Raw genomic sequence first — 24,091 nt, 5'->3', positions numbered from 1 at the left:
AAATCTACTAGCGATTGAAATTAAACATCTATTACACTATATTTACATTACATTTACCTCCCATGAAAAGTTGTATTTACGATTTACATCGTTTGAATTTTTTATTCTACAACATTGTACATCATCTTCAGCCTTTATACGTCCCGCTGGGCACAGGCCTCCTCTTTGAAAAAGAGAGCTTAGCTTTTTATAGGTCCTACGCGGGCCCAATGCAACCGTAGAATTGCTTCACAGTTTCATGTAGTCCCCACGGTTTTTTTCTTTCACCGGAAAGTTAATGGTAAAATTACAAATGTAATTTCACACATGAATCCTAAAAACTAAAACACACAAAATTCAAATAATTAAATTATTATTTGTATGTTTACGTTGTTTTACTATTATTTTTGTTAATTCGTTGTATTATGATGAGTTATGACTACAAAAAATACGAAGAGTCCTATTTCAGTATCAAAATATAGATAGGTATACCTAAAATTAAGTGGTTTTTTTTTAAATACGCAATCGCAATTTCATCGTAGATACAAATTATCAGTCAGTCGAGAAACTGTGTGATCTCTCCATATCACCTTACAATCTATAAACATTTCAGCGGTAATAACATGCGCTATTAGAAATTGCTATATATGTGTGCCCGCTTGTCACTGTGGTACTTGCGGCAGGGTTACCAGCGTAGAACCTATTGAATGCCAATAAAAAAAAACCCGACTGACCGGAGGAAGGTTAGGTTTTTCGAACGTACTTTTATGTACTTGAATACATAAACGGATGTCACGTTTATTTATTCAAGTGCCCATGACATCTGTCTCTCTTCGACGCGCTAATGCTACGTTGTTTGCCATTTCTCTAACCCTATTAAAATCTGGTGATTACAATGAGTGCCGTAGTCGAGGATAGAGATCATATGGAAGACATATTCTCATCTCAATTAACATATTATAAGAATATTAACTGCACATCAATTACCGTTGGGTGATCTTAAGGTTGGGAATAATAACTTCACCGACCTACAAGTGCATAGTGATTCATTACGTTAGTAATTTAATTACAATACGAATCGACGTTAAGAAAAAAATCAATAATTACAAAATAAACAGCCTTTTTACATCCCATCACAGCGCACAGGCCTCCGCTGAGAATTAGAGGGCTTGAACTGGAGTTCTTACGCAATGAGGGCTATCGTTTTTTGTCTCACTAGATGGCGCACTGTTGCGTGAGGTTTTTAAGTATGTCTTTCAATGTCTGTTATTACGGGCGTGAAAACAATGTTTAGATCAAAATCATATTTAATACACCTTAAAACCGTACCATAAAAATATCGAGCATGCCACAGTGTTGCATACCTAGTCCCCGTTTTGTTCGGAAAAAAGGGAGGACAAAGGTTTCCGAAAGACAAAACTGTCTCAAAACACAGACATTCATTGCCCCGGAACGCATTTTTGCCATAATTTATTTCAGATATTGCAAAATATTCACAAAATTATTCTAATTATAAATAAACCCGCGTAGCTCACCCAAAAACTATGAGATTTGACATTTCGGAGACCTCACGCTACACTAGCGCCTCTAGTGGCGAATTCATACGCGATAGCCCTCATTTAGTGCTGATTAGAAAGTTCCAAATCCAATCCAGTGGCAGTTAAGGCCATTTACCCTCAATTTACTGGTGAATCCTAATATGGCAACTCTGGATCGCGATATAGCCATCTTAATTACCTACCGCCTACGGGCATTTTATAAACAACTTATTAGCTGCGTTTATCTCGAGCATACGAACGGATGATCTCGTTAAAGAATACCACTTTGACATTAGCAATGCATAGAGAAAACCTGATTAGGTAGTCTTATTAAATTCCTCATTGGTTTTGCCTTCGTCAAAATGGAGGCAATTAAAACAGCAATATTATTTTAAAACAACGATTGATGATCTCAGACTAAGTAAATATAAGATGTTAGTTTGGTCACCTAAAGTTTGGCCTCTTCTGTTTCAAACCGTAGGTATTATGTTTTTGAAAAATATCAAAAATCGAGCGGAGGAGGAGGAGATACATGAATATTTACATGAGCGGAGTAGATGCGTGAGTGGGTAGATGTAAATGGTGAACTATTTCTTCAAATTGCGGTCAGTCTAGAAGATAATGTAATAATAAGAATAAGATTCCGACTACAACGTACCTAATGATAACCGTAAGTTATTCAGATTTAAACGAGACAATCGTGACGTCACGCATTGTGGTTCAACTCTGCTGGCACTACACGGTTTTACAAAACGTCCCTTGAGGCTCGTAAACATACAGAAATATCAAACAATCCGGTTTTGTAAGTTCCAACGCTGCGTCGAATTCAGATATTAAAATTGTGATCAGCTTCCAAAGCGCAATGTAGCTCAATTTTTTTTTTGGAAACGCCAACTCTTGTTATAGTAGTGGTTTTGTGGTAGGACCGCTTAAAAGTTGTGGTTTGTTTTGACCAGCAGGTGTAGGGTCGAGTCACGACGCTGATTACAGTCGCATTTTACAGCTGCAATATTTCAAACTGACCGTCATAATGGATGCCTAATGCGTAGTTTTTGATGGAAGAAAGAGATCGTTTAGATGGCGTTTATTTCATTTATACTCCTAGATAACTCAATTTACTACAATGGCTGCAAAACTGATCTATTTTTTTCACTTTTACTATTTGTAGCTCTAATTGTTACTTAGTGCACACCGTGTTTTTTAAACGCGCCGTCGACGCGCGTTTCAGTAACGCGTTTTTCTTTCCATGGAGTACAGTCAAGGGCAAAGATATCGACACGGCCAAAGTTACAAAAATATGCATACACGACTTTATGCACTTAACATTAAGGCCGTGTATACATATTTTTGCAACTTTGGCCGTGTCGATATCTTTGCCCTTGACTGTACCCACCTAGCCTACAATTCGCGTGCGTATCGCATTTGTATCGATACAAACGCACGTCGACGGCGCGTTTAAAAAACACGGTGAGCACTAAGTAACAATTATTAGAGCTATAGTAAAAGTGCTACGAAAGTTAGTCGAAGAAAAATGTAAATAATTGACCACATCAAGCTAATGCAATTACGCTATAGATACTCGTATCCGTAACAATAATGAGGGACTGCCGCAAGCTTCGCTCGATAAATGACCAATCGACCCACTCTCGACAATTAATAACGACTTTTTAATTGTACAGGAAGGGATTATTCAATTAATGGAGGTGAAGGGAAATTACGTATCGTCGGACGGTAAGGCTCGCTGGGACTATTCGAAACATACTGAAGTGATATCCTAGCCATTCCAAAGCCATGGATATCGTTCATCATCATCATAAACTTGTATCAGTCAATTCACTGCTAAAGTTAGGCTTCTTCCTGCTGCTTACATTTCTGCTGCCGTTGAAGGTTTTTCCCATAATCGTCACGAGAGTATGAGGGTTGGCGGTTTTAGGACGTATAGCTAGCTCCCTAGTGACGCTGTTGCCCGCCACTTTCTGATTAAAATTGAGCTACGCCATTTTTAATTGGATAGACCGCCACCTTGTTCGTTTATCAGCAGGATGCTCTGCGCGGACAGGGGAGGTTGGCTGGAGTAGCAAAGATATGTTTTCATTTTAAGTATCATCGAAACGCGCAAGAACGAAATACAGCCTCCGGTTTTCGCTCGGCTTGTGTAACACTTAGACTGTGTCAAATAAAGGTCCTAAAGTCGTTATAGTTATTAAGATTTATGAGTTTCTTCATAATCGTTAACTAAGTACCTAATCGCGACAATTGTAACTGGATATACGTTACCTCGATACCTTTTGTTACTAATTTTCAAGGTATTACAAAAGGGAAGTAAATTTTAATTATACCACACAATTTAATTTAGGATTCAGTTTGTAAAATGTATCGGAAAAAGAAGAGTTACCTATATTTAAGCTTTTGTTTCAATGTTCGTTCGTACGTAGGTGAACACCAAAAAATTGCACATCTTAACGCAGGTAGTTAGATTTACTATTAATTTCTTCCATTGTGACAGGAAAATTATACATATGTATGATTAATTTTTGTTACACACAATAGAAAAAATAATAGTGATTCTAACTACCTGCGTGCAATGCTAAGATGTGCAACTTTTTGGTTTTTACCCATGTATCTAAGTATACAAATAAGATGTCTTCAAATCTTGAAAGTCTCGTTCCCTTCTAATCATCAAATTGGCTTAAAATTAGCGGAGGTATGTCGTTTAGATCAGTGTTTTTCAAACTGTGGGTCGCGACCCCCTGGAAGGTCGCGGATGACCCTTAAGGGGTCGCGGTATTTTCAAAATCACACTTCAGTCACCGTTATTGTGTATGATTATTTCATGTTTGTATTATCAATGTAGGATAATACAAATAACTGTAATTGGAGGTAGGTAGGGGTCGCCAAATATTTTTTTAACTAAGGAGGTCGCTTCCTGAAAAAGTTTGAAAAACACTGGTTTAGATTAAATTAATGCGCTTGTATCACTAAAGAGATTTTTGACCAAAAGTTACTGTGCGTAAACCGTAACCGCGTTGTTTAGACTTCATTGTGTACAACAAATGGCATGGTTAGTAACGCTGCCGTTGTAGCCGCATACCAACTACGTTTCCATCAAGGCTGTAGCAATTTCGAAGAACCAACTGACCCAAATAGCTTGCCAAATCAACAAAAATCGGTCAGCCCAAAATCCTCAAGACAACAAAGTAACAATGTCATCCAGACCATCAATCACGAAACATTATTTGCCCTATCGATTGTGCCCGAATCGGTCGGAGCAGGCACGTGCCAATCGGTGACGGGACCAAACCCTACTTATCATTTTGTGCTCAAGCACGCAGCAATGTCACATTCACATCCACCGAATACTAAGGTTTTTTTTTGTTTAGGTACTTGTTTTGATTACTAAGACTAGGTACCTACTCGTACTAACTAAGACATGTCATTCGTTCTGTACTGTTAACAATTTTATATATAAGAGTTTGTAGGTAGTTTTTAAAAACGAACAGAGATATATTTACTAATTTTGGACGATTTCATAATTAGCGAAAGAAGTGAACATTTCAAAGAAGGTAAATTCACTTTTTAGGATTTCGTAGTAGAATGGAATATATTACAAGTATTCTTTAATTTAATAATACATGTTGTAGTGTGTGTAACAGTATTTTTTGAGAAAACTAATGTTTTAAAGAAAAATGTATATAACGATAAAAGTTGATAATAGTTTGTACGTATGACACGTTGATAGTAAATTTATAGGTAGAGTATTATTTATTTCCTTCTCCTTTTTCATGTTCCGTGAACAAGTTTTTTTTAAACTTCAATAACTGTAAAAGGTCTATATCGACTGGTCTAAAATTGTTTTGCATACAATTTTTTCGTAACGTATTTTTTGTATTACAAATGTCGAAAATTGTTTGGTCGAAATTGTTTTTCATATTTTTTTGTTTTTTGGTCGATAAATTGTTTAGTATAACATTTGTATGGTACCTATTGCATTGTTTTGTCGTATATTATACCGTCCTGAACCCCACCATATAAATATTATGAAAAAAATTGACAAATCAATTAGATAATTGTTTCAAGAATAACGTCAAACTGCCGTCAAACTGCCGTGGTGTAAAACAATAGAAAAACAAAATAATTTTTATAGCACATATGTCGTTAAGACATTTTTGCTGCAGCCAGGATTCCAGCACACAGGTATGTTAGCACTTTTAATTCCTTGATCAGTATTGTTTACATTCATTGCAATTGGGCAAGGATAGGTATACTATTCCGAATATTGTTACCACTAATTTTATATCTAGAAAACAAATATGAACTTAACGATACTGAGACGAAGTAATGAAAAAAGTGTATACAAAATGCAAAAAAAGAAGTATGCCATACAATATTATACCAAACAATTTCGACCAAAAGATTTTGGGAAAACATTTTTCACCCCCGACGCAAATGTGTGTCTGTGTGTCTGTCTGTGGCACCGTAGCTCTTAAACCAGTAGACCGATTTGAATGCGGTTTTTTTTTATTTGAAAGCTGGTTTTCTAGTGATGGATCTTAGGCATGTTTTATCAAAATCGGTTCAGCCGTTACAAGATCATCAGCTCTTTTGTTCGCTGCGGTAGGAATCTTAGACGCATAATGGGTATTTACTTTACTTTCAAACATATTATGGACCTAAAATTTGAAACACCCATGTATGCTATATAACTATGCAATATTATGGAATGCTCGGCCTGATGCTGCAGCCAGGATATCCAGAACACTAGTAGGTATACTCTTGAAAAAATAATAGCAGATATGTCGCGTTTGATTCCTATTGATCAGTATTTGATTCTACATACAATGCAATGGTGGCAACACGATGAGCTGATGCTGCAGCCAGGATATCCAGCACACTAGTACAGTTTAAAAAGATATACTTATATCAAAGTTTAAAACATGAAATCAGTAATTTCATTTAAATATGAGTGAATCTCACGGTAATTTCATGTTTAAATCAAATGTCCAAAAATCGCTTTGAAGCAATTGTAAAAATGCATTTGCGCATTGTTGCGTTTTATTTCGTTTTTTATCCCGCGGGACTACTGATTTCCCGCAAAATTAGCCTAAGTTAATTTAGTAAAGTATCTAGTAATATTTTTTTATCTAAGCGTTGTCGGTGTCGGGGGACCGCTAAGGTGAATACTTTAAATAATACACATATTTAGTTTCATGTTAACCTTAGACACCGACAACGCTTAGATAAAAAAATTATTCGCATTTTATACTATTTTAGGCTAATTTTTACATCCCAAAATGACTTACCAAATTCTTCGCAGATGTCGCGGCAACAGCTATAGCGCATAATTATTTTTTACTTTTTAATTGTCCATTGTTTTTTTCGCGTTTTGGGCAATTTTTTTACATTAAGTTGAAAAAAGTATGAAAAATGTGTAAAAAAAGAAGAGCGAATATTTAACAAATTTGCCAAAAAATTTTTAAATTTTGCAGTAGCACTTGGATGTTTAGGTTCAGAAGGCTAAACGGGAGCGAAGTGAGCGTAGCTCCCGCCTTAGCCTTGATGTTAGGTTTTTTTATAGCAGCCAGGATAAATGACACTAGAAAAGTAGGTTGGATGCCATTCAATAAGTTGCTAAATTAAGGTATGCCAATCAATACATTTGACGAAATCATAAATGACATCCTAAAAAAATTCCAGGTAATAATTTGCATAATAATAATTTATCGAATCATTAGTTGGAAAATGATATTAGTGCGAAACGTTGAGTTGGGAAATAACATTTCGCCTAAACAAAACTATGGGATAAATAGTTTGGGAGTTAATAATTTGCTAAATAATTTTCGCCGATACAATTAGTAAACCTTTAGCTTAATTATCAATCAAATTTTAAATACATTATTCATTTTGTAATTAATCCTATTTTACAAAATAAACACGTTTAATTAAAGTCTTAGACTGATATGGTAAAGAAAAATTATCGACATTTTGTTAGTATTTTAAAGTATTTCTTACCCATCCCTAAGACTTGACAACTACCAAATTGCACCTCCGATAGCGGGGTCTTGTTATAACTCTATTTATTCTAACATGATTCAAATGACACATGATGATTATGTAGCTTTGTAAGGCGCGGTAACTGTTTTTTTTTCAACAGAGATATAATGCTTGAAAAAAAGTATAATAATGCTTTAAAACTGCTGATTATTCGAATATTTGAACTCAAATTTGCTAACAAATTGTTAAGTTTCTGCGTATGCACTGTGTTATATTAACTTACTTTCTTTAATGAACGCCCTTACAATGTTGTTTCAATAGGCCGCAATTGCTAGAGGTGAGGGTTATCGGTAAAAATAAAAGCGGTAAAATAAACGAACTTATTATTAATTTGCAAGAGTGTTCGTCAGAGTCGGAAAGTGACACTCCAAGTGTTGAATAAATGATATTTTAAAATTGAAATAAGACTATACCAGTTCGATAGCGTAAAGTTTACCAACTATATAATGCTATTGACACTCCTAGCACTAGGTACATGCAAAAGTATCGATAATTTGCGTAACAGTAGGAGGGACTCTAGTTACGTCAGTTTGGCATCTGTCATTTAAATCATGTTAGAAAAAAATAGATTATAGCGAAGACCGAAGTCAAGTCAGTCTGAATTTGCCTCATAATTTTTAAGCAACAAAAAATTAACTTATTAGCCGTCATATCACAATAGAGAGTAATCGTGTCGTCTAAATTGTGTTATCACCCGATACGATCTTCGACTTAGCACCGTAAATTATATACTCTCTTTGCATAATATATTATAGGACGCTTGCGGCTACTCCGTTCGATCATAAATCATTTTAGAAAAAGGTGTGTAAAACCAAAACAAATGGGAGCTTTCTTTACCACTGATATAATTCACATAAAATATTAGATAAATGTCGCTGTAAATAAAGTTTCGTTACGTTGCAGATACTTTTAATCCAACTTTCTCGTTTTGGTATTTTGAAATACGATTTCAATTGCGAAGATTAATAACAGTAAGACTATACGGTTAAAAAGTTACGTCAATAAAAGCGATGCACATTTTTCTCTGTATACCTACTACCTAGCTTCTGTACCTACATCAGAATAAAAACAATAAGTTGATTGTTACATTGACTTGTAAGTGAAAATATATTTTAATACTTTTAATTTGTTAAGGCCGTTCCCTGAGCCAAATACGCAAAACTACCCCAAGAATTATCCTATTTTTCTACGAAACTTTGATATTTCTAGACGTGGGAAAAATATATATCATTCTTGATTATATTATCTTTAATAACACAGCTTTCGATACACGCTCGATACAATTAATTCCCAAAGTAACCTCCAATTCGAATTTTTATTCCAACTTTACTTTTTACTATGATCTTTATCATCAGAATACTTGCTCGTTTCCATCCAGTGTGACACTATGAAACAAAAAAAAAGAGAAAAATCAATTATAACTATTTTAGAATTCATTTGGGTACGGGAACGGCCTTAATCCGTACAACTAACTTTGAACGTTCGGGTAGTCAAGAAATATCTTAGTCGATTTTACGATCAGATCCTTAGATAGGTACAAATGTATTTAAAAGACGCTAACAAGCTCCGATGCCCGTAAGCAGCACCACTCTTCAGATATTACCATTGGTTTGTCTAAACTTGAAAAAGAAACAATAATTTTGGCCATAAAGTACAAGTAAATAAAAAAAAAGTTGTGTTTGTTAATTAGAGTTAAATAGAGTTCAAATAGTACGATGCTTACCGAGTTTTAGATGCCATGATGTTGGACTAAACTAGGTATCAGAACTCTAACTACTGATTGCAAATGCTTAACAAATTCAATCATCGACGGACAAGCCAACGTTTGTTCGTAGAGGCCACTAAACTAAGATTTAAAGCCGTTAAAACTACCAAAAAAGGCTTACAACTTCTTGACTCTACTCTATCCCGAGTCTACCGCTCACCCTCGCTCGCAAACGTCTAAGCAGGTGTTGATCGCTGAGTTCTGAAGCTCTGCGTTGACGTCTAGCTGCGTGACACTCGGTAACTCAAGCTCTGACGACGTCCTATAAGTAGGAAAGGGTTCATTTTGACCAGAGGTTTTATTGTCTGTTGCACTTGGAATCTCAATCGTGTTCACATCTTACTGTCACACGATATAAGAGGAGGGTAGAAAGAGACGGTGATTGCAGTCGCTAGCGCCTACACGATAGACAATACAGCCTCTGGTCATAGTACAAAACAAAAGTCAGAGCATTCAAAACAGCTTTTTTTTCTAAAATATCTAAATGTGGCTCTACCAAATCTACATAACTATAAAATATATTGGTAACTATCTATTTAAAAACTTAACCGTACCGTATTTAAACCATTTAAAATGTGAATAAATCAAATAGCTACAACGCAATAACCTGCATTGTCTTACGGATTAATAGTCCTAAAATACTTTTCACAGCAGCAATTGTAAATAATTAGCTAACCCGCAATCTTAGCGGAATAGACAGCGCCCTGAGGCCATGTCCATAGTAGCTCAAAACCGCATCAGTATTACAGCTCATTAGTACTGGTGAAACTTAGTCATTTCCCGCCCAGTGCTGGACCAACCACTCATGATAGACCCCTGGAACAATGACATGTTCCAGCGTCAGCTTCTAATTTAAGCATTCTGCGAGGAGCAGGGAAGCTCATATCAAAGTGGTCATAGGTAATAACTGGTGGTCATCGACTATAATAGTCCAATTACCCCGTGTATTGGACTTAGCGCCACGCCACGGAGCCCGCTTGTATTCGCAACCAATCATTTCGCTTGAGAAAGCGACAGTGCTTTTAACTGTTTTTTACACCTGCTATTATTAGACGGTTTCATTTGTTATGATACCAGTAAAGCGACAGCCGTCTCTTTTACCGGTAATAAAGGAAATATTTTACGAACGGACACTTTAGATAAAAGTTAGTTATGTCTGTTTATTGACAGTTGACTCGAATGAAAGCCTCAACGCTTTGTCCAGCCGAGTAAAAGTTGTGTATTCGTTGTAAATAAACGTTTTTTATCTCCCCGACCGTTAATAAGTTGTTATTAAACGCTTCGGCGGCCGAGTCTGGTGGTCTCAAAACGGTTGATTATTTCATTTCCTGTCACAAAACAATCACCGTTAAAAGTCGAGCAATCTATGTCATTATGGTTTTTTTTCTTAAAAAGAATATAATTAAAGATTTATAGTCCATTTAACTGCTTCCTGATCACTAATTGTAATTATCTTTGAAATTTTTGCATAGCTCGCTAATACGAAGGCTTTCTAAGTGTAAACTTCGTTAATATGCTAGATTGAGCTCTATACTTATTTCATTTGGAAATATGCTTAGCATTAGCATGCATTTCCTTTTTAATTAAAAATTGAATACTACAAGTTAATCTGACTAAGTAGTGTGCGTGTTTCACTGGTTCGGAAGCATTCGCGATTGATTGAACTTAACAATTAAGGAGCTTGAGATGGCCGCCGGCGGCCGACGCCCGCGCGCCGCGGCGAGAATTACCCCGCGGGCGACCGCCGTCATAGTAGGTACAGGCAGCCAGGAAAACTGGATATTGCAGAATATTACTGTTTAATATAATATTTAATTTGTAACATATGCAATAGTAATTGAAGATTTGCAGTAGGTTGACGACTTATTATAAACAAAACCAGCCAAGTGCGACTCGGGTTCATGCATCGTATCATAGGTACAAATTTATAAATAGGTAGGTATCTATGAATATCCAATGCAAGCAGAGCCCGTCGCCTAAGCAAAAATTTATGCAGTGTGAGATCATTTTAGATGGCTATTGACGTCGATATTTTCATGTTTTTCTTATTGGCGAGCTACCTTCATTCCAAATTTCACGTTTTTGGGACAGCCAGAAGTACCCTAGGTTATGATTTCCTGGAAATTTGCACAGAAACGCCTTTTTAAATGACTATCTTTTGATAGCGTTGTAAGTAGTTTGATTTTTTCCAGTGTTCCAAGGAGTAGCAGATCTGTATTTGATATTAATTTCAGCTCGATACCTGCTCGCGCTCCTAAGAAAAAGTGTCTTACCAGACGTACAGACGCACAGACAGACAAACAGACGTACAACAAAGTGATCCTTTAAGCCTTATAGGACCCTTATAGTATAAGGATTCTTTTTTTGTCAACTGAGGTACGGAACTCTAAAAAAATGTGAGCAAACTCGAACTTTTTTTCAGCTTCTTGAGTAACCACTGCTCTGCCACTTGGCGTGGGAACGGCAGCCTCGTGCCCTCTCAATCTAAGAGGCATGTCTGTCTAGCACTAGTATGACGATGAGGACTATAGCATCGACGCAATTTTTTTTACCATCTACCTACCGCCTATAGTTTCAAGATTCCAGCTCAATTTGTGTTGTTGCTAGTACCTCATTTCTCCACTTAATAGCCATTTATTGCAAACGAGACAGCAGCGTAATTGTTTACGTCCTTGCAAGCCACAACCTGTGCTGGAAAACTTTGTAGCCGTCACGACCTACCTAAAATAAGTATCGAATACTCGCCTCCGAGCGCTAATTCGCAATTTCAATTGTTGGAAATGGAAAACTTTCACCTCATCTTCATCATAACTATATTCAATAAAGCAAAACGTTATGTGTTAGGTATCCCTTTAAGGGATAAGTTCACCTTTGTACTCGTACATCTTGTTAAAGAGTTTGACAATACAAATATGCGTTTGGCTTTTGCAGTGCTTAATTATAAGATCTATCACGAATTATTACAGCTGATTTCTTATATTTTTGAGCAAAAATTTGACCAAAAATACATGAAGACGACTCTATTATTAATGGCGATGAAACATGTTCAAATATTTTTGATTGAATCTTTGCTCAGAAGTAGGTATTCACTTCTGAACACATGTATAACACACGCTTTATTCGTTCGTTTTATTCTGAACACACGCTTCTACGCAGTTAACAAAAGAGTTGTGTGTGTTCACATATTTTAGATCAAATTTTTACCTACTCGACTGTACAATCCCCTACTTGAACTGTATATCAGATTAATAATATTATGTTAATAAGTGGATCTAATCACGCTTTTCACTTTGTGGCACAGTTTTGTTGCAAAACTACAAATTTCAACAATAATTAAACTGCACAAGCTGCACCTGACGTTCGATACCACAGCTTTTAGTGTCATGTTTACCGAGATCTGTTTAATAGCCCTACGATTTGTTCTCTGTGGTCCTAACTAAACAGACGCATCTACTATCTTTTAGTCCCTAATTGACACTATCGCCTTTATAGCCATTATATCGGACCCTCTAATTAACAGAACAGGAATACCGTCCGACAAGGCAAATAACAATCAAAAGAACGCTCTGAGTGGCGTGAGTTCGTTTTATTGTTGAAGTTTGTATTAATAGGTAGATAGTGGGCATGTATGAAGTATCGGGGCAATTAGAGGAAGGCAAAAATATCGACCCGCCTCCTAATTACGGACTCGAGAAGAAAATCTAGCCAAGTGCGAGAAGGCGTCGCGCACCGAGGGTTCCCTTCAAATTTATAGGTATCTATGAAAAAATGTACGCAGGGTGGGGTCATTTAAGATGGTTATTGACATATAATAGACCGAAATAAAGAATTAAAATTTCAGGCCATTGTAATCGGTTGTGCTCTATGAGTTACCTTCATACCAAATTTTAATTTAAGTTTCTAAAACAACCAGAAGTACCTATAAGTTTTTCAGTTACGGGAATATGTATGGAAACAACTTTTTCAATGGACTACTTTTGATTGATTGCGTTGACTTGAGTTTGATTTTTTCACTGTTTCAAGGTGTAGGAGACCTGAATATTTAGATAGTTAATGTCAGCTTGATGCCACCATGTGTTCCTGTGAAAAAGGACCTTGGGACAGGCACGCCAGGGATCATACAAGGTGGGCCCTGTAACATGAGTAAAAAATTAAACCACAGCTTCCACTCTTCATCTTGAGCTAATTTAGTTCTACAACTTTGAAAATAACTTGTATTATGATTTTTATTATAGTTTAGAGTTTAATTGGACAAGCAATGTATTGCGAAATCCGTAATTTTGTTACGTTACAGGCGATGTCATTTAGGTTTATTGGATGCCGTACATTGAAAATACCATTTAATTTGTTTGAAATAAACACAACGATAACATTACTTAATTTTTGAAAGTTCAAGAATTAAAGTAGTTTCATTTGAGTGGCAGAACCTATGTTTTAATTTTTTGCTCTTGTTACAGGGCCCACCCATAAGGTTCCTTTTTTTTCTTTTGAGATACGGAACTCTAAAAACGAACAAATATTGTCAGACTGTTACTATCAGGAATAAAGCAGCACACATTTTCGGCCCTCGGGCGTTAAGGCTACGCGTAGATTTTCCAGAAACCATTAAGTTATTGCCCGAGTTACTTTCATTGCACGTGGCAGTGTTGTGTTGCCTAAATAGGGGTTAGGCAATCAGACGGGAACTGGGGCGTCACAACACTCCTTGTGGGTCGTCGAGTCACAGCGAGGCCAACAAAACATGGGTTTCTAATTTATGTGAATCAAACCAGCGAATCAATCTATAGAAAATGCAAGTTTATGCGAGATGATGAAAACGTTGCATATAACCTCACTAACTTAGAAAAGTTTAGCCTTTTCGACGTCACAGCGACTCAAATATACGCAACGAAGGATCCACGCTAACGAACTAAATATATATACGTCCATTACCTACTTCAATGCAGAAGCAACCTTCGTTCAATTGTGTTCAGGTTTAATTTTAGGCATTGCAATCAATCAATCATTTATTTATTTATTTGTCAAGCAATATGGAACAATGAATGGATAACATTTTCTAGTTTAATAATTTCAATTCTATTTTTTTTTCAATTTCATGTAGAAATTGTTATGTTAACAAGTGTTCCATTAATGTTTGTATAAAAGAAATAGATGCTTTTTTCATATGTTGTATTTGTGTGTCTTCCGTGTTACCTACTGAATAACTGCTGCTGTCTTCTTTCTTTCTTCTTCTTTCACGGTCAAATAGCCATGTGTTGCGAAAAAAGAACGTTCTACATAATATGATAAGTTTACGACAATCTAATTTAAAGTCTAATACTTAATATCGACAACATAAAATAAAATAAAAACATTTAGGTAGAGCCGGTAAGCGAGAAGTCACTATGACAGGTCAAAAAATGACATGAAAATTCCTCTCTCTGATGATGTCTTTTGTATTTGAAATGGCGGCGAAAAGGTTAAAACCCCCGACACCGTAAATTCAAAGTTCAATATGTCAAATACGGTGAACCGATTTTAATGAAACATAGCTAAAAAGACCACCGCAAGCAAACTCGCTTTCACGTAAAAATGCCGCGCCGAAATAGGTGTATCCATTTCAGTGCTACGATGCAACATGCAGACAGACAAATAGACATTGGCGAAACTTGTAACACCTCTCCTTTAGCGTCGGGGTATAACCTAACCGATAAAAAGTTGAAAAACCCCCGACTTTGTCTCTTCAAACCTAACTATGCAGTGAGCAAAGTAACGCCTGATTCAATAAATTCTTCATGTCTAAGAACTATCGCTAAAAAACCTGAGTTCAAAAAAAAACACACATTGCCACAACAGACACACAGGCACATATAGCGGTCAAACTTATAACCCCTCTTTTTGAGTCGGGGTTAAAAAAAGCTAAAAATTTTGTATAGAAGCGAGCCGCGCTTGCTTAGAGTGAGGTTAATATTTTGCCGCACGTCAAAGCTCGGATCACACTAACTCCAAGTGCAGCCTTAACCAGGGATGATGAAGGGCTTATTGGACTACAGCCACAGAATAGATATAAAGGGCCCCCAAACCATATTGGTGATCAATAGTATATCATTATCAAGATGTTTTTTGTCTAATTCGCTGATTAATTTAGTAGTCTCCCAGGTAAAATCGATAGTAATAAGCCCAGGGCCCCACATGCTGTAGGTCCACCCCTGAGCATTATGTTAAAAAAAGTTTATTGCCAAAAAACAAGTTGATTACACTTAAAATTAAAAACAGTGTAACAAAACTTGCCCTTGTATTTCCACAGACAGATGACTACACACATTGACAAAAGGATTTGGGATCAGGATTTGCAGATGGCTGGTCCCGATACCGCAGCCGGGAGTAGCGGAGCATGTAATAGCGTTCGGCTTCCGCGAGGGCGCGCCACTGTTGCCGATAGCTATAAGACCTAAGGGCCGTTATACCGAGATTAGTACATCTGAGGCCTTATTGTCTAACTTGAACTCACACTTGGAATCACAATCGTTTTTACCACTTCGTTCTGTCACACGGCATAAGACGAGGGTAGAAAGAGATGGTGAATACAATGGCGAACATTAGTACGTTAGACAATACAGCTCATCATGTCAGCCGTAAGACATCCCCGGTTGGACATAGGCCTCCCCCAAGTGAATTGAAGCCACTTTTGTTCGCCTAGCCTGTTAGACCAGTTTTTGTAACTTTTCATTTCGGCTGTACCACTTAACCGAATTTAAAGTTTTAGAATCTCATTTAACGCAAAATGTAACATTCTGAAATATTGAAGTGAAGCGACATTTCCGGTGGACGTATCGTTATTGTGCTACAAGCAAAAAACTGGAAAAAAACACAGTTTTTACCATTTTGTCGGCATAGCGCAAAATTGCAGCTTCCTAGCACTGATAGTCTCTGAGCAGCGGACGGACAGACAGACCGACATGGCGAAACTATAAGGGTTCCATTTTGCCATTTTGGGTACGGAACCCTAAAAAAAACAGAAATTTCGCTAGGTTAGGCACATCTGGAAAGTGGAAATTGACTCAGATTAGATAGGATACAAGCATAGGGACAATTTACTCAGAGAAGGTATTAAAACAATTTCCGGCTTACTGGAAATTAGTTCTTGAAAAAAATATAATTCTATAGTTTATAGTATCTTTTTTTTTAATATAAAGTTTGTAGTGGGCTGAGATTTTGCATGTAGAGCCACTACATCCCTAAAAATACAAACATAAACTCGAGGGGGCAGAATCGCTTAGCATCCTGGCACGACCTTTGACCTACGTATACAATTTCAGATTATAAGTAAGAATTCCATGCAATACAATACGAGGGCGGTTTGATAAGGCAGTGAGTTCGAGTAAAAAAAAACCTTTTTCACCTATGAACTATTTATTCCTTATTCTTAACTCTGTTAGCTGGCTGTTTTTATATTTTTTTAATATTGGGAAAATAAAAAAAGAAATCGAGACATATGTGAGATGATATCGGAAAATTCACGGAAAATTGTTGAATATGGAGAAAAGTGAATTTCGTGTGCTAATTAAACATTACTTTTTACTTGGAAAAACTATCAAAGAGACTGAAGACCGGCTTAAAAAATATTATGGGTAATCTGCTCCATCTCATGGTATAGTACACAAGTGGTTTACGGAATTTCGTTCTGGACGTATCACCACCAATGATGCAGAACGCTCTGGAAGACCGATTGAAGTGACTACTGGTGGGTGATATCGTGAATAAAGTCCACGATATTGTTTTGGATGACCGTCGAATGAAGATACGTGAGATAGCTGAGACTGTACACATTTCATTTGAACGAGTTTTTCATATCTTGAATAATATTTTAAGTAATAAAAGCTTTCCGCAAGATGGGTGCCGCGTTTGCTCACAGCCGATCGACATCGCGTAACAACTTCCGAGCAATGCTAAGCAAAATTTAAACGTAATCCTACTGAATTTTTACGTCGATTCGTGACGGTGGACGAAACATGGATTCACCATTATACACAAGAGACGAAAAATCAGTCAAAACAGTGGACTTCTACTAGCGAACGGGCCCCTAAGAAAGCGAAAACCGTCAATTCGGCAGGAAAGGTAATGGCCACTGTTTTTTGGGACAGCCAAGGTGTTATTCGTATCGACTATTTACAGAAAGGTAAAACAATCAATGGCCCTTATTATGCTGCTTTGTTGGAAAACTTTAACGCAGGAGTTCTGAAAAAACGGCCACACCTGGCAAAGAAGAAAATACTTTTTCATCACGACAATGCACCTGCACACTCGTCGGCAGTCGCAACAGCCAAATTAGTAGAATTGCGTTATGAAATACTGCCACACCCACCCTATTCTCCAGATTTGGCACCGTGTGATTTTTTCAAGGTTCCCTAACATGAAGAAATGGCTCGGTGGGAAAAGATTTTCATCAAATGAGGAAGTCATAGCTGAAACTGAAGCATATTTTTCGGAGTTTGCACTAATACAAAATTCAGACTAAATTTTAAACAATTGAGCTAAGTAATTCATTAAAAGTATATTGTCCAGCATTAACTTAGCTAGTAACACTAATTTTGTTTCGCGATTAAATTTCACCTCGTTTGTAATACGGTGTAAACCATAAATACCTACTATTGTCAATAAAAGTTAGGTAAAGTGACAGTCGTTTATGTGACAATTTAAAAAGGCTTGATAGGCTTGTGGTTACACCTGTTGCCTCTCAAGCAGAGGTCCGTGAGTTCAGGCCCGAGCTCGTGCCTCTTAAGTTTTCCAAAATTTATGTGCAAAATTACATCTAAAATTTATCATATATTTTCGGTCTTAAGCAAAACACCTTGAGGAAACTTGCTTAATTCTGCAAAGCAGTTCAATGGTGCGTGTATAAAGTTGCCGATCCGCAAGGGTTCGGAGAATTCTCATTCTGAGAGCATTCTTGTACCTAGCAATGGGATACATAATAATATAGCCTAAAGATATGAGATCAATAGAAAGCACTTCCTTGATCAACAGTTGAACTGATAAAGCTATATCATTTTTTTTTCTGATTCGTTCGTTCGGTCTTATATTTTATTTTATTACCTACTAACTGTTGCCCGCCGCTTTGCCCCGTTCCAGTCTTTTTTTAAAGTTAGTTACGCACAAACCTTGTCCAAACCATAACGACCACAAGAAAAAAATAACTATAAGAGAGATTTATAGATAGAAGAAGATAGAAGATTATTTATTCACAGACAATCCCACTTAACGCTATGCAATAATGCAGTTGCGTTGCATTACAAAGCTGCGGACAGACGGTGGCAGGGGCTTCCAGAAACCCGACCCCCGTGATCCTGTTACCGTCCGATACCGTCTGCCACCCCTTAATCCTGTTACAGGACACCGCCGTATTATGGTCATTTTACTAAAGGGTTACCCTACCCGCCCCCTCCCTTCGTTTAAATACCCAAATCTAGTATATATTTATACACCTCGTTATACCTACTTACCTAAATCTTTATTTCAGAACTGCAAATGTACTTCACGGTTTTGAAATAAGCAAATCGATGCAAATCGGTGGGAAACATCGTACTAGTACTGACTAAAATAGACGACTTGGTTTGACATTGCATCTTAAAATATGCTTTGCAGTATAAAAACTGCGTTGCAAGTCTTGTATCTTTTTGGGTTAGGTAAATTATGATTTTTATTTAATAAACGTAGCTGCGCTTTAAATGGCACAACTTATGGAAGCGTTCTTTATTTAAGAAGGTAACATCAAATTAAACATTTTTTGTTTGATATAACCAAAAATAAACCAAGTGTCTTTTTAATATGCTGATTACTAATATTATAAACGCGAAAGTGGGTGTTTGTATGTTTGTCCGTCTTTCACGTCGAAACGGAATGACTGATCGAAGTGATTTCGGCATAGAGATAGTTTATGGGCCAGAGAGTGACATTGGCTACTTTTTATCCCGGAAAAATGCACAGTTCCCGATGGAACAGCGCGCGATAGATAACCGAATTCCACGCGGGTGAAGCCGCGAGCAAAAACTAGTTTAAATAATTTTTGAAAAAAAACTACATATTTAAGTTAGGTTTGAAGCAAGCAACAAATAGACTTGTGCCGGATTTCGTTGAGAGGGGGGGGGGACAGGTGATAAAAACGAAAGTATTCTTCTTCTTCAACCTTGATCTACCCAATGCTGAGTAAAGGTCTCTTCCATTCTAGACCATTCTGTGGGGTTCTGAGTTTACCGCGTCCAGTCCTTCCCAGCCGCTCACACCAAATCATACCTATATACATCTTGCTGGCTGCGTCCCCACATTCCTGTCTCCACTCCAATAACTTTTTGCCCCATCTTCCATCGAACCTACGGCAAATATGTCCCGCTCACTTCCACTTCCTACAGGCTATGGTTTAGTCAAGTAACGCATACTTAATCAATACTTTCATGTAATTGTCACGGAAATTGCACTGAATAGAGAGTGTCAGTACAAAGCCAAAGCGAATGCAATAGACACCAATCCAAGACAACCGAAGGATACAATTCTATTGTTTTAGCAATACCTTACATTGTAAAACAGGCGTGTCGAATCACCAATGGCAGCCGTACCTACTATTTGCACGTGGAAGCACGAAAGTTTTGTACTTTTGGAAGTGAAAACACCAGCGTAGAATTTATTTATTAATCTGTGCTGTGCGGTTATTGAACGGGTTTTAAAAATCCTCATATAATATCATGCGAAAGTAACTTTGTTTGCTTGTCTTCACGTTTAAACCACTGAAACAATTTTCCAACAGTCCTACAAGGAACACTTTATGTTCGCCATGTCCGAACCCTATAAAAACGAAGAGTATGCCAGAATGTAGGTAGGTATCAAATGCGTTCATTAGTTTTTGCGTGAAAGAGTAACAAACATGCCTACTCACAAACTTTATAGTTTAACAAGTTTAAATTTAACAAATTTTTATGTTATTTTTAGTTTAAAGCCAACCATAGATGGCCTGGCTTGATGTCTGTATGTAGCACTTGCTAACTATGTATATCCGCGTGGGCAAGAAATTGTTACTTATCCGCGTGGGTAATAATTATAATGTTACTCGCTCTTCTTAGCTATTGTTGTACCTATTTGTTCTTCCATATAAAATCTTAGCACGAAAGGCTTGCATTTACCTACTAAACTCAACTAGAAGAAATTTGTTGACACAGACTTATATCCATGGTCTGTTATTGTTAACTTTTTTTAATTAACACTAAATCTAAGACTACTTAAAAGATTGTACTTAAAAGGCTAAGTATTCTCATATTTTTATTTGACTTTTCATTGCTCGAATTTCCATGGTACCTACTCAAAAAGGTTCTTTACCTACTCAACTTAAAATCAAATAAATAATAGTACCTAAGATATTTATTTTCACCCTTAATTATATAACATTGTTCACAAGAAGCGAAACCTATCGTTGTCATACCTGTCAAATTCAAATTCAAATCATTTATTCAGTAAATAGGTCGCAATGGGCACTTATACACGTCATTTTTTAAACTACCAGCGCTTTCGGAAAGACCATCATTGCCAAGAAGAATGCGCCGCAAGAAACTTGGCAGAAAGTCATTATTTCATAATAATATAATTACAAATAAAATACTTAAAACTATAGTATACAATTAAAGAAAAAAATTACAAAAAAAAAATACATGGATGTACCTATGGGGTCCCTTAGTTACAAAACTAAACACTAACTATACCTAACTAACTGTCTACTAGCATATTCGCTTTTGGCCCAATCTCGTGTGCAAGACACAATTTGCTCCCGCAACATTGTGACATCCTTATCTGCCTACCTATCAGTGTAAGTCTGCACAAACATAATGCTATATTCTCTTAACACACAGTGTTCCTAATTTGAACAAATAAACCATTAAAACTTGAACGAGCCCGTCGTTTGCCTTAATTGGTAGTCGCAAGGCGAGATCCGCCTACGAGACCAAAATGAATCTGAACCTGCCTACACCTTCAATTAGGCTAAGCTTATACCTACCTACGACAACACTGAATAACAAATCCTGGCGCCAGAGGCCTAGCACACTAAATTTTGTCGCAGACCTATAACAAATTAAATTGTAAATCTGTTTAAAAAAAACCGGTGGTAGATTTTTTTTGGACATTCATAAGTGCTTGTTTTAGCCTAAATTGAATAAAGATATTTTGACTTTTGACTTGGACAAGTAGCCCTTTCTTACCTGTAGGTACGAGTAGGTGCGAAAAGGATGAACGCTTTTATGTCTCATTGCTATTTTTAGCACGTTATGAATCATTTCCAATTTATGCAACAACCTACAGTTTAAGAGCGAACAAGAGAACTGCATTAGAAATGTAGAGACCTAGATGAACTTCGCAATTTAGTACCTATTTAAAATTTTTGAGATAAAACTGCAAGTAAAAAGTTAGGGGAAAAAATACATGTAGTTTTGAAAATTGGTACAATTATACCTTGTGGTAGGTCAGATGAACATACTAAACGGCCACAGGGGTGGGGGCTGTGCTAAAGGTTTGGGGGGGGGTTGAAGGTAGCTTTTTTCAGGTTTTAGTTCATATCTCGAATATTTGTTCGAATAGCATTAGGATTACTTCAAACAAAAGTTTTTACATAAAATTTCCGACAAATTTGGTCATCTTTATTTTTGCTTTACGATCAATACTTTAAGAGCTACACGGTGTGTAACATCAACATCGGGAGCCATAGCAAGATCAGAAGAAACTATGTTTCTGAATATATCGTGCGCCTACTACTCAGCTTGATCTTAATTAACAGCCATCGATTGTAAAATCCAGCACCAAGTCGAAAGCTGATCTCTTCTCTCTCCCCCATACTAAAGGGTCAGCAAAATATCACGCATTATGAGTATTCCACCAAGTACAAGAGTGGCTGGGTTACAAAATGCCTCCCGAAACACGGGATTGAAAGCGAGAAGCTGATGGAACCCTGGAGCCAATTGCCACCACTGATCCTAGTCTAGTATGCTTCGGCTGCTTAGGCTCATGTAGATATCATAGACGGAGAAGATGAAGATGTCGATGTAAAAGACGATGAATAAGATAAGTAATTAAGACAAACTGATTTGCTCATTCTATTCTTAAATAAAAATTTCAAACTTATTTCGTTATTCTTAAATCGTCTACTTTTTAACATCTGTTAAAATTTACGCAACTCGTAGCTCCTAAAGTATAGATCGTAGAGTAAAAATGAATATGACCACATTTATAGGAAATTTTACGAAAAACTTTTGTCCGAAGTAGTTGTAATGCTATTTGTTCAAATATTCGAGATATGACCAAAAACCTGAAAAAAGGTACTGAATAAAAAGTAAAATGAATTAATCCTTAATATAATTGAATAAATTAATATTCGTAATCATTAATTGTGTTTCACGAAATTAAATCGTGTTTTTTTATATTTTTGCACAGTAGTCATTTGAGGTTATTTCCACACCTAAAAATCCTCCATTCACAAACACCGTGTTGGCTGTTTAGGGGTTTCCAACGTAAATAAAAAAATACTTTAATCCCTAGAGAATAAAAAGGAGCTTTAGTCCCGATATGCAGAGACTAAAAAAACTAAGTAACATTATAAGAGCATGAGAAGTGAAAATTTTATTACATACTTTTAAACATTTTTCACCACTAGTTAGGTAAAGTACTCAATAGGTACTTTATTGCACATAATGGTTTTACATGTGGTGTGACTTAAACTAGGAGATCACATTATGTACCCTGTTGGGCGCAGCAAAGTAGTACTTTAATAGGTTGACTATAAATAAATTAATGTTAAAAAATCAACGTTTCTTTAAAGCAATTCTAGCGCCTTAGGCCTGCGCTCCTGAAACATACTATCGGAAGTTAAAGTTAACATTCTTTAGGCGTTTTTTTTTCGCGCTACTAAAATACAAAAAGCAAAGTCGGTACCTAAAGCATAATCTGCCTTCATATCGCAAAGAATATTCATTTAATTCTCAGTAAAATATTATTCAGTAAGCATAAGTTTAACTATGGCCCAAGCCCTCTTATTCCCGGAGGAGGCATGTGCCCAGCAGTGGGACGTATATAGGCTGGGATGGATAGATGGAGCATAAGTTTAAATTGTTTCATAATATAATAATAGAGTACGAGTACGTATGGCTCATAAAATAAATGAGAACAAAAAAAACGAGTACCTATAAAGTAGTCATATCACACACAACGTTTAATCCAATTCTGTACGTAGGTACTTCCTACGCCTTATAGCCTGCCTTGACATCAGAATGGAATATGTAGCTTAATAAATGAAGCCTTGATTATTCTGAACATTTAGTGCTTTACAAAGGAAATTAAGTTAGTCTGTTACCTATGTAACCTTTTCACTGTACACATAAATAACAATACTGTGCCTGCAGTGAAGACTAAAATACAACTCTCATTGAAGTGATGATATGTTTATTACGATTATGGCTGTACATAATATTTTTATCCTAGTGTTTTCAGCTCTTAAAACAATGGAGAGAGGGCGAATTTACGCCAAATGATTTTCACCTAATCACCTACACCTTGCTTCAATTTCACTTGTTTATATTCTACTAGTGGCTGCTCTTTGTTTCTTCATCGACGTTTTACGAAAAGAGAGCTTGATTATTTTTACTTATTTTCATCATGTTTAAGTTAGTGGAAAGGTCTTATTCGCTGAAAGAGATCTTTTTTTTTCAAATTTAAAATCGCTTTCTTGATGAGTAGCACTTTCAGAGTT

General features: G+C 36.5%; 1 protein-coding gene across 4 annotated transcripts in view; it reads right to left on the bottom strand.

Annotated features, from left to right (window-relative positions):
- The window catches only part of LOC141438888 (microtubule-associated protein Jupiter-like), a 154,201-nt gene that overhangs the window by 129,302 nt on the left and 808 nt on the right, over positions 1–24,091 (bottom strand). For 3 of the 4 annotated variants that reach the window (XM_074102933.1, XM_074102934.1, XM_074102937.1), the window contains exon 2: positions 9,494–9,595. The exons of the other annotated variant lie outside the window; for it this stretch is intronic. In XM_074102933.1, coding sequence (XP_073959034.1) covers positions 9,494–9,595 — 102 coding nt within the window. The remainder of the gene's footprint in view (positions 1–9,493; positions 9,596–24,091) is intronic. 4 annotated transcript variants of the gene reach the window in all.

Source organism: Choristoneura fumiferana, chromosome 20 (genome assembly GCF_025370935.1).
Source record: "Choristoneura fumiferana chromosome 20, NRCan_CFum_1, whole genome shotgun sequence".
NCBI lineage: Eukaryota > Metazoa > Arthropoda > Insecta > Lepidoptera > Tortricidae > Choristoneura > Choristoneura fumiferana.
This window is presented reverse-complemented; position numbering and strand designations above follow the sequence as displayed.